This window comes from Eutrigla gurnardus (assembly GCF_963514095.1).
Source record: "Eutrigla gurnardus genome assembly, chromosome: 14".
Lineage (NCBI taxonomy): Eukaryota > Metazoa > Chordata > Actinopteri > Perciformes > Triglidae > Eutrigla > Eutrigla gurnardus.
In genome coordinates, this window is record NC_139937.1 from 13,527,021 (window position 1) to 13,539,227 (window position 12,207).

General features: G+C 43.3%; 1 protein-coding gene across 6 annotated transcripts in view; it reads right to left on the reverse strand.

Annotated features, from left to right (window-relative positions):
- LOC311024072 (furin-like protease kpc-1) overlaps positions 1 to 12,207 on the reverse strand; it is a 173,659-nt gene that overhangs the window by 28,016 nt on the left and 133,436 nt on the right. For all 6 annotated transcript variants that reach the window (XM_084026279.1, XM_084026276.1, XM_084026280.1 and 3 more), the window contains exons 17-18: positions 7,455 to 7,578; positions 2,031 to 2,200 (exon numbers count right to left, since the gene is read on the reverse strand). In XM_084026279.1, coding sequence (XP_083882405.1) covers positions 2,031 to 2,200; positions 7,455 to 7,578 — 294 coding nt within the window. The remainder of the gene's footprint in view (positions 1 to 2,030; positions 2,201 to 7,454; positions 7,579 to 12,207) is intronic.

Consider the following 12,207-nt stretch of genomic DNA (forward strand, 5'->3'; position numbering starts at 1 on the left):
ATAACGTATTGGAATTTTTGATGCATGGTGTGACGCCGTGTTCCCCTTAAAGTCATGCACTAATTTTCTTAAACAATATGTTTTTTTAGTGTCTTACTTTACTTTTTTTCTTAATTTATTTTACCGCTCTATCAAGACACTGCATTGATAGCTGCAGATATATTCCCCATATTTTCCCAGCCCACTACTAACACTACATAATACGTTTTTTACTGCTGAAGCTCAACAACGAGGCTTCGAGCTCTGAAGGATTACATTTTTCATTTTTTTGTATGACTCGTGGAACGGGCGGCCTTATACAGCATTGATAATTATGATCAAAACTCCTCATGAGCAGGTTCATTAAGTTAAGTCTGGTGACTCAACCATTTAGAATAAGAACAATATAATAATTGTTATACATTTGACTTAGTAAACACATAGAAATAATGTATAAAACTGGAAAACAAACACAAGACTCAAGTGACTGTAAAGTGGAATTATCATTCAGATTGGTAGATTTAGCATATTCAAGCACTGGAATGCACAGACACACTTCACATCCTATTCTGTCCTCTAAGTCATCAACAGAAACAGACGACAACCAGCCTTTCCTGGAGCTGATCTCTCTCTCTCTCTCTCTCTCTCTCTCTGTGTCTCTCTCTCTCCTCCCTTAGATGTGAAGCTGTTAGTGAGAGAGAGAGAGAGAGAGAGAGAGAGAGAGAGAGAGAGAGAGAGAGAGAGAGAGAGAGAGAGAGGCTCACAGACAGAGATGTTTGTTTCCCAGCCCTACGCTGTCTCTGTGGGACGACCCTCCCCATCCACCCACCCACCCACACACCCACCAACCAACCAACCCCCCCCCCCCCCCCCCCCCCAACCTAGTGGATCAAACAAAGGACATCATTTGTAGGCCAAGTCTTTTTCTGAGCGTCTCTCTTCTTGGCTGTGCATACCAATCCAATACAGCCCAAGGAAAAAAAGCCATGCCGTGCTACGTGCGTGTTTGTGTGTGTGTGTGTGTGTGTGCCTGGGCCGGAGGTTGGAAGGTCTGTTTGCCTCTCCGCCAAGCATTGATTTATCCTTTTCTCCAATTTATTTCTCCTCCTTGCCTCTACGATCCATTCAGATCTGCCTCTAGGGGAGGAACTCGGGGTAAAGACGTTGTCAGGGCCTCGTCGCTGCCTCCTTAAACCGGCTCAAAACTCATCTGCCGGTCCCGGGGATCGTGTTCCCTGCAAGGACACGTCAGGCGACAACATGCACGCGGACACAGCTACCTGCTGTCCAGCGGCACACTTTTGTCAGAGCCGTAACTGGCCTCATAATGCGGCGTAAAGGACACAGATAGGAGGCGTCAATGATAATGGTCGGAAAGGGAATTATATTTGTTTCAGTTCAGACACTCGGCTGGAAGATGATTCAGTAGACCACAAAACGTCCTCTAATTTCAAAGGGGAGTAATACCCTGCTCTTGTTCCTGCAGTAACAACTGTTGGTGAAGCCGAGAATGATATTTAATTGTTCCTCATAATCAGGCCCAGACTCATTGTGTGAGCAGATATGATCAGAATAACAATATCTCAAGTCCCCATTCAACCGGTGCCGTCGGTATGAATCTGACATTTTCAGATGTTATTGCTCAGACTCGAGGATTTGTATCCTGAAGCCTCGGCGGTGACGACGGTGTTAAACAGAACTGCTGCGTGTGCACAAATCCCACCGTCGTACCCCCGTGCACGCACACACACACACACACACACACACACACACACACACACACACACACACACACACACACACACACACACACACACACACACACACACACACGTATGGCACAGATCTGTGAGCCATTCTTCAGTGTCACAGTGAGCGACGCCTGGCACATCCTTACACCTGAAGTTGATCAATGCAGATATGTCCAGGGGGAAATTGAAATCCATAGGAAATTAGGCGGCGCCAGTGATTTATTGGAATAGTAAATCACAGAGTGTGTGTGTGTGCGATGTGTGAAACGTGTGTTCCCCGCTCTGTGTACAGTAACGTACCTCGCGTCTGGATGGAACACTGATATCAGGAGCCCGCACCTTCCCGTCCCTCTCCATTTGGTAGACCCATTCAATCAGGTCCAGAGGTTGGTAACGGTCCCCCTGGTGCGGCCCCCTTTGAGGGACGGGGTGACGCGACCCCATGGACACAATGCTCCGCAGGGGTCCCTCTGAAGAACAACAACAACAAGAAAAAAAGAAAGCGTTGAGAAAGCTTTGAACTACTGTTAAAGAGGCACATGGCATTGTCTTCCTCAGTTTCTCCAACACAATGTCAAGTACATTTTGTGCAAATGTTGCCAAAGATGGTATTTAAATGAGTTATTTAAATACATTTACTAGACCGTAGATATAAAAATGAAAAGAACAGACTTTCAGTCACATTTGCTGACTTAAAATCCTTGAATCTCTTTGTATTTGCTTAGTTTTTTTTATGCTCAACAGAAGCTGTTCAATGTATTAATGTAATTACCGTCTGTAGGGTAGATTTTGTTGTTTGTGGCCGAGTTCGCGTGTGGGATTAAATTTGCCTGATGATGTGTGAGGGATTGACAGGAAAAGGATGCAACATGTAATCCAGTGTTACTATTTGTAGTTTAATTTCATTGGTATCGTCCTCACTGTTAATTCTACAGCCGCATCAGAGCGTTATTGTTACAGTAAGTAAGTGTTTAATGCTTTGCTCCTTTAATGCAAACACAACACGTTTGAAGAACACAATGAAGAAGTGAAGCTTGTTGGTTTTATGACAAACCAAAACCAAGGCCGTTCAATCATGATGGCAGCTCAGGGATGACAAACATGAAGGTCAACTGTCTAAGAGGTTGTTGTGAGCAAATATCAGGTAATCAATGTATGCTATTTTACAGGCAAATCATGCCAAACTTACATCTTTAATATTTACACAAAGTGTTCCCAATTAAATTCATTAACAATTGCAGAGCAGTAGGGGCGATAAAACACTTTAATCATATAAAATGCATTTGCCACTTTCATTCTGCCTTTCTAATTTGTTACATCTTGATTAAACAATGACTAATTCTGTACTGTAATACTGTGAAGTGTGATACTGCGAGTGTAAAAATAACACACAACTAACCAATACCTTTTACCTTGAACATAAATCAAAGTTTTAATCCTAAACTAGCCCCTTCAAGAACATCAGCACCGAAATATCCACACTTCAGAAGTGTTCTGCTCGGCTCTCTGTGCTTGTGAGGTAATCTGATCCCTTTAAGAAGGAAACTATAAGACAGGCACACTTTCCAGTAGAATTGGAAAAGCAAAAATAATATATACGACATTGAGTAGTTGTATGAGTCTCTTAGAGGAGATGACATTCATGTGTGAATGTTCAAATAAATCCGGGAGGATTTTCTCAAGAATAAAACAGAGATAGTGTGTAGTGTGAACCCTGACTGAAGGATTACCGCCCCACACACACTTCCACACCCCTTCCCTTGCTGTTTTTTTCCTTTCTTTTTTACAGGTACAATGCTTGTGTTCCAGCTTGTTTTTGTCCTGCTTTAATTGCTTTTTCTTTTCTTCGTTTTTTTTTTTTCTGCAGAAGAGAACAGACAACAACAAGGCAGCGAGGGCTGCAGCTAATGGAGAGGCTGTAATTGTGAATGGAGGCATTCATCTGGAGACATCGTCGGTGAATTGCGCCACACAATGCGCAGCGCCGGGCTGCTCAGATCACCGACCAGTCACCTAACACGCAGATGCACACATGGAGACGCACACACACTCAACCCCTCAGATCGCTGGTGGTGGAACGTAATCACACCTCGGCCCGAGAGCAAGCAGGGGAGGGGAGGGGGGAGGAGGGGGGAGGAGGGAGGATTATAAAAGGAGGGATGGGGAGAGACGAGAAGAGAGGGGAGGAAGAGACGGGATGCTGAAATTGACGTTTCCTTCCATTTGATTTGGGCCAGGAGGCAGATCAGATTCACACGCACACGCACACACACACACACACACACACACACACACACACACACACACACACACACACACACACACACGCGCACACACACACATAGCACATGTTAGTTAACACAGATGCATAGACACAAGCATCAAACTCACATACACATACAGTATGTATATGAAGAAAACACAAAATGATTAATGCATAGCTTCTCTCTCTCTCTCTCACACACACACACACACACACACACACACACACTTTAACAGACAGATACATTAAAAACTAAATATATAAACATTATGTATATAACTTGTCAGAGCTTAGAGAACCACCTCACAACCCTCACCCCTACACACACACACACACACACGTACACAAACACACAGCGACCAAACAAATACCATTAAGCCAAAACACACAGGAACACGGCTAAAAAGGACACAAGAAAGCCTACGTGACGGTATATAAACAAAAAAAGCCCTCTCATCTTGCCGAGGCGAGACGAGGCACCTGTCAGCGCGGCGGCTCCGCTGCTACAGAGAAAAATCTGGAAACAACAACTCAATTAAACACACCATCCCTGTTCAATTACGGCCACATAATCACAGCAATTTACCTTCGCTTGCTGCACAGCCACCAAGCAAACACAAAGAGGGACAAGCACACGTACAGAGGAGGAGAAACAACACACACACACACACAGGCCGAAGGGGCAGCTTCATCCTCCTCACCGGGAGCGTAAAGCTGCACCGTGTGGTATCTGCTGGCCAACTGGCGTAAAAGAAACAACATTATAAATGGACGGTTCATTTACTGAAGATCCAAGAAGCAAGTACACGTGCAAACATGTCCACTACAGTGTAAATGACCTCATACTGTAAAACCATCACAGTTTCTGTCTAAATGCAGTTGGCTTTCCTTTAGGGTAGGAAAAAAAAGTACATTTACCTAAGTGTTATAAATGTCTAAAACTGTCTGAACACTGAAAATGATATCCGCAAGTAGGTCAACTGTGGTGTAAATTAAAGGCATGCACCAGGGGTTCAGCACCTTCTTGATAAGTAATGAGATAGTCATTAAAATTATCCATAAGTTGCCGTTATATAAGCGACTCGCATTAAATCCTACCTGCAAGAAGGTTGTAACGATCTGTTTTTTTAAGCTTGATTGATTCGACGGTGTGATCATTTTTTTAGGCTGTCGTTCGTGGGGCTGTTTAACCGCATTCATTATACTGAGAGGTGTTTCCAATATTTTGTCCAACCTCATTGATATAACAGAGGTGTAGAAATGTCTCTCTAACACCGTTTCAACAAAAATGGAAACATTATGACCTCCATAAGTGCAGATTCTACTGTTGTTGCATTCGTTTTAGCTGGGTGGACAACTTTTTTTACGCCAATGAACCACTGAGGTGCGGGGGTTTCAACAGAGGACACGGCAGGTCACAGAAAATCAGTATGCATGGTTTACTTCGTCATTTCCACTCCCACTGGGATGTATGTGTGGTCTTTACTTATCACAAATCATTAAATTGCCCAACAGATCCAGTTTAGCAATAATAAAACTTTCCGGCTTTCATAAAGAAACATCTCTCCCAGTTTGATAAGTGAGAAATGGAATGACACACACACACAGACACACACACACACACACACACACACACACACACACACACACACACACACACACACACACACACACACACACACACACACACACACACACACACACACAAAGCCCTGACTTCCACCCCATCCAACTTGTTTGGGATGAATTAGGACGCCACAACTGCTGCGAGCCATCACATCATCACATCACGGCTGACCGCAGCCAGCCAACAAAGTCCTCAGTTTTGGAACGTGTTCAACAATGACATACAGGTATTAAGTTCAGTTAACACACTTACACATGCTGTGGGAACCCATGCTCACTTTATTGCCAAGATGAGAAGTTTGATACCACCCTCACATCTGCACAGTATATGAAGCTAAAGCTAGGAGACAGTTAGCTTAGCTTAGCATAACAGCTGGCTCATGTAAAAGTTCCCAGCACTGCAACTTTTTGCTAAGATAATCGTCCCCTTGCTCTAACTTAATATTTAGAGTTCATGAGAGTGCTATCAATCTCCTCATCTCAGCGTGGTAAAAAGAGTAAATGAGGCTGTTTCCCAAACTTTCTTAGCACATTCTTCGACACACATACGTCCAAATAGCATTCAAATATATTCAGCACACATAACAGGAGCTTGTCTGGAAATTATAATCATGAAATCATGACTGTGGGTGAATTTCAGAGCCGGCAAACACACAGAATGATGACATTGGGGAAAAGATTGAGGAATAGCAACACTGTGAGAACCTGTGAGTGTGTGTGTGTGTGTGTGTGTGTGTGTGTGTGTGTGTGTGTGTGTGTGTGTGTGTGTGTGTGTGTGTGTGTGGACAGCAGATTGACTAACAGCTTGAACTTGGGTTAGATCCAGGAGCACGGGGAGGGATACATGGATGGATGGAGAGAGGGAGAGGAGGAGGAGGGAGAGTCATTGATTTCTCAACAGAGAGATCAGCATCTTGACAGAAAGAGACGAGAGAGCAACAGAGCAAGACACACACACACACACACACACACAGACACACACACACACACACACACACACACACACACACAGATAGAGAGGGTTCCCACTGAGGCCCTCCGGTGAAATTCCACGACCTTTCTATCTCTTTCCAGGTTTCCTCAACGGAGTACTTTCATGCCCTAAAATATTCTTATGTAAATATTCTTCCCTCCCAGTGTTCTGGTTTTTATTAAGTTACACGTTTGGGGTTATAATCCAGATGAGGAGCGAAAGCCTCTTCAAATAAATCCATTTGTAAAAATGTCCCCAACTTGATCAGTACATTTGTTAAGGTCTTTGACTTTTCCTTACAATCTTTCAAAAGTCCATGATATTCCAGGACCTTGTTGACCGGTGGGAACCCCTGTTGACTGATTTCAACAGGAAAGTGTGGTTCAACATCTCTCTCCCAGCATGCCTCGGTGATTCTAACAACCCGAAAACCCCCGACAGGGACAGGGAGGACGGTGCTGTGGCCCCGTGCCGGTGTGGCTAACGAGGTGTGTGTGTTGGTGTGTGTGTGTGTGTGTGTGTGTGGTGGTATTGGGGCAGCCAGGGGTCACACTGTAATTACACATCACAGTCCCTGTGGTCAGTGGCCCGACTGACTTCTTCTGACTACACTGGTTGAGGTGGAGGGTTAGGAAACTTTAAAACATTTGACATTTTATAGTTAAATCACTTTGTTTTGTCTATTTTCTCCCATTTGAACGCGTTTTAATCAACAGATGCACTGATTAATTTGGCTTTCAGCGGGTGTTGTTTTTCAAAAGTACACTCAGAGCATGTGTCGAACCTCTCCAGTAACGCTGCCTCCATCCTAACCTCCGTCTGCATGTGTTCAAAGCAGCGCGAGCGGTCGACACTCACGTACCGTGTGAGGTCCTGTGTGGGTGGAAGGTGCCGTAGAGGATGAGTGTAACGCTGAGCAAGGCTCCGGATGCCACCTCGTCACTCGGCCTCTCGCAGGCCGTCACTGTGCCTTTGTTGTCAGTCACCTGGGAACAAACACACGGGCAAGGGCATTGTTTCACAGAGAGAAATACAGTCATGTGGAATACTTAGTTGCAGTGACCAATGAGGAGAAAGCAGGGCAATATTATTAATGGAGTACTTTATTACATACTGTCCAGGAAACGATCCCAGAGACAAATATGGTTCTACTTCAGGTCAAAGTAATTGCGTCTTGGACACAAGTTTCTACAAAAATCCAGACTTTTAAAATTACACGTTATTACACTGTCATAATTTAAATAAAGTCAATGTTATGTTAAAATTGCTAGTATTAAACCCATTCATAAATGTGACTGTGAAGGTCCACCAGGAAGTCCAGTTGCCTACCATAAAGCTTCCAAAGACTCATTCATAAATACCATAAATAAATAAATACCTAAAAGAACCAGGCTCCTCATATGCTCAGTGGTACCTCTCAGTGTTTTGTAAACCGTCATTTGAACGATGTAAGTAAGTGAGTTCATGTCAAACTCACTTACAGAACTTTTTTTGAATACAGATCAGTCATTTGGCCTTTGATGATCTGCTGCGTGTGATTAAGTTTTATGATAATTCTATGGCTGTTTTTATGCTCCTATGTATGTTTTTCTTTTATTTGTTTGTTTGTTTTGCGTGTTCTTATAAAGGCCCATCTAGGAACAGGAAATTCAAATTGCCTTCAGCTATAAATACTGTGGTGTGTGGCAGTGATCCATATCATATACTTGTCACAATACAAGAAAACAGACAGACGAAGCAAACCTATCATAACCTGCCACCCATCCCGACCTGTGTGAGGTATAGCTGAGCGGAGAGGAGGTGCCGGGGAACTGCGTCACTGTTCACCTGCAGGAACAAACAACACTTTCCCCTTTTCACTTTGGTTTGTTTGGTTACGCTGCTGTTGGTCAGCGTCAAGGAACACCTTGTAAAAGTTGTCAAAGTAGGCACGAGAAGGCTAAACAAACAGACTTTTTTTTTTATCAGTAAAAAGTGAGGCGTCCCACATGCTGCCGCTTCGGACACCACATGGGATAAAAGGAATATTTTGCAATTTTTAATTTTCACGCCCGAGGCTTTTCTTCATTCCTGCCTCCCAGGGCTGACATGCAGTTTCATCCTAGCATTGGGTTCTTGCTAAGGTGTGGACTCAAGTAAATTCACTAAGGCTTGAGCTAGGCTCAAGTCAAGAATTTGATGATTTTACACTGGGCTTAAGAAAAATCATTGTACCGTAAAACTGTTTCATCTTAACTTTTGCTGTGATTTATGACATCCTCCAAACGGCCAAAGGTGCGTTTAGCAGGTCAGACCAGCAGATAGATTATCACAAATGGAACGAAAGCTGGTCACTTGAACCATTCTGAATCCCCTCCACTATTTGGAGTATATGGTATTAATTAGGGAAAAACTGGATATAAAAGTTAAAGTATCCCGCTATGGTTAAAAACTAAATTTAAGTACGTCTTGTCATACCCTCAAAACCCTGCTCCTTTAGTCCGAAGACTGCCAGAGCAGCTGTCCAGCCTGCATGTGGGTTTATATATATATATATATGTGTGTGTGTGTGTGTGAGTGCACCCAGCAGACCAGAGGCCAAGCATGGCGGCTCCCAGCCGAGCGCTGCATTGATTTGTTGTTGGTAAACAAACAGCTGGATGCTACAGGTGGATCGATACGCCTCGCATGCCTGCCAGCCTCCCAGCATGCCTTTCTACTGGGTCGACATGGCTCTCCGTGGAGCTGTGAGTCTGCTGTCGCTTGGTAACCTCATGAAGTCAAATATCTTGAGTGTCTTAATTGTTTTTAATTGAGCTGAAGTTAATTTTTTAACACAAATTTACTCTCTTCCAACATGAATTCCATAAATTAAACTTTTCAATGCTATAACTTGACAAACATTCAAATTCTGCGTCGTCAAAGTAAAATATGATCTGTCTGGTGATGTCAGCCACTGTATGGTATACTACTGGCAGAGACAAAATCCGGGCATGAAGGAATAAGAAATTAAACCGACTTTTGGACAAAAGAGAGACAAAGAAAATGGAAGGATTAGGAGAAGACAGAGGGGCGAGGGGAAGGATTTCAAAGCCAGAGAGGAAAAAGAGAGAGGTGGAGGATTAGTGATGGGCGAGAGATGGCAGGATATCGAAAAAAAGGTGAATGAAACGGAGAGGAAAGTGAGACCCAGCGATAGAGGATGAGCAGGAGAAGAGAAAAGGAGTTCGGCGAGAGAGATAGTGATACAGACGCAGACAAACAGAGAGGAAACAAACGGGGGGAAGATGCATGGAGCCAATAAGAGGAAGACAGTGAACACCACTGGCAAATCGACAACTTTGAGATGAGACGAGAACGCCAACAAAGATCTCTTGAATCCCAAAAATGTCTCTCCGAAGTGTCCAAAAGTAAGTATTTCTCAGAAGGACTCTCCAAATTGATACAGCCTTAAATCAGGAGGCGGCGCAGTGTAGCCACATAACCTCTATAGCTGGATACTGAGCAACTATAGAGGCAGCTGGGGACAGTTACCCAGAATGAGCCTTAAACTCTTAAACTCAATGAATGACAATCAAAGAACTAAAAAATATATTTACTTTGCTATTTTCCTAAAGAACCGCCGACTTTCTACTTAGCTCATTGCTAATAATGCTAAAAGACAAAATAATACATTATTATTATCTATTTTTTTCAATCAACTATGAAAACTTAACAACTTGATGATGAAACTGATATTTCTGCACTGCATTAGTCATCTCATGCTGATATTCAATATCTTTATAGAAGGCACTCATTAAAACATCTATGAACTTTGTGTGAAATCACATGTAAATGTTTCATGTAACAAAACACTTCACCAGATAAATAAGCACACTTCTTTATGACCTGGCTATGAGACAAAACAGAGAAATGTATCGTTGAAGTTGAAATAAATTAGCATTATGGGGGTGGGGGGCTAGGTGTAAAATGTACAGCAGCAAGTTAAAAAAAAAAAGTCCACAGTGCTCCGTTTACTTGGACCGAATAAACAGAAGCTTCAAAGTAAAAGCCTAAAAGGGAACCTGTGAGCGTTGCCTGTGTTGGAGCGGGAGTCAGAGTCAGATGGGAGGAGAGGAGGAGTCTTGCTGTGTCTACATATGTAAAGCAGCAGGGAAGCAGCAGTGTTTCAGACTGAGGCTCAGGCCCAACCTGGGCTCCTCGCTGATGCCTCCAACACATCAATCATCCAAAACGGGGCCATCATGGCCAAACTGCATGCTGGGAGACACACGCTCAGCCACGCACACACTACAGCATGCATGAACACGAACCCACTGAACAAACACACGGGGGCTGCACCGACACAAACGTTTCAGTAGTGTACACACGCACACTGCACAGATATGTATTGAACACATCAGCATATACGTACATTATCACACACACACACACACACACACAAAGATGCGGTTACACAAATGAACATTTTGCAACACGTATGGAGACAAAAACAAACACAAAACTCACCAAAAAAAGCGCACATCGTAAATTGCATACAAACACCTACAGTGCAAAGTATACACACACACACACACACACACACACACACACACACACACACACATACAGGAGCGTGCACACGCACAGAGTCACACTCTCTGCCTCCCAGTCTCACACAAAGCACGCAGACAAACAGAAATAGGTATCCTGTGCCCGCAGGGTGCCCTCGGCCCCGACCATCTGTGACGGGTGCCAACACACAGTGGGTGATATTTACATGGAGACCCCCGCCCCCTCCATACACACACACACACACACACACACACACACACACACACACACACACTTTATATAAAAAAAAAGAAAGCAATATCCACAAAGGGCCGCTCGGATCGCTTGATCTCCCAAAACTCATTAAACATGCAGATATATGCAAATATATGCACCTCTAGAAAACCACCTTGGGCCAGAGTGAGGGAGCGTGTGTGTGTGTGTGTGTGTGTGTGTGTGTGTGTGTGAGTTAGTCCTACTGTAGCAACTAGCGGGGCTTTGACAGTGTGTCTGCCATGTGTGAGTTTGTGTAGTTACTGTATATGCTGTTCAGTGTGGAGCTGTTTACCAGTGGTGAGTGGTACCTTCCCTTGTTATTGGTAATGCATCATTGTGTTATTACTTTTTAAAGTAGTAAAACTGCATTTAGAAATCCAACAGTATGCATTTAAAATAAAAAAAATATATACTTGCTTGGCTGAAAGATCTGCATTCCATTTTCATCATTTTTAGTCGTCTTAATTTCAGCTTGGATTACAAATAGAAGACAGAGCTGTGTAGCAGAGTTCCACTCCCACTCTTCACTTTTAACAAAACGATAAAACTAACTCAGGGTAAAACTTTTAAAGTGAAGTAATAGCATTAGTTTTACAATTAGTAAGTCATAAGTATGTTCCTACCACCCGCACGAACACCCACTGTACCTGTGCAGCGCAGAACATAACAACCATTTAATGGAATAAATTATCAAAAAACACAAAACAAAACAAATGAAATTGTCATTTCAAAATGTCCTGACATTACCAGCATTATAAAGAGTGCAGAGGGACATGTAATATCTAGTAGTCTGTTGAGTGTGTTCGCATTGATTAACTTTGCATTTG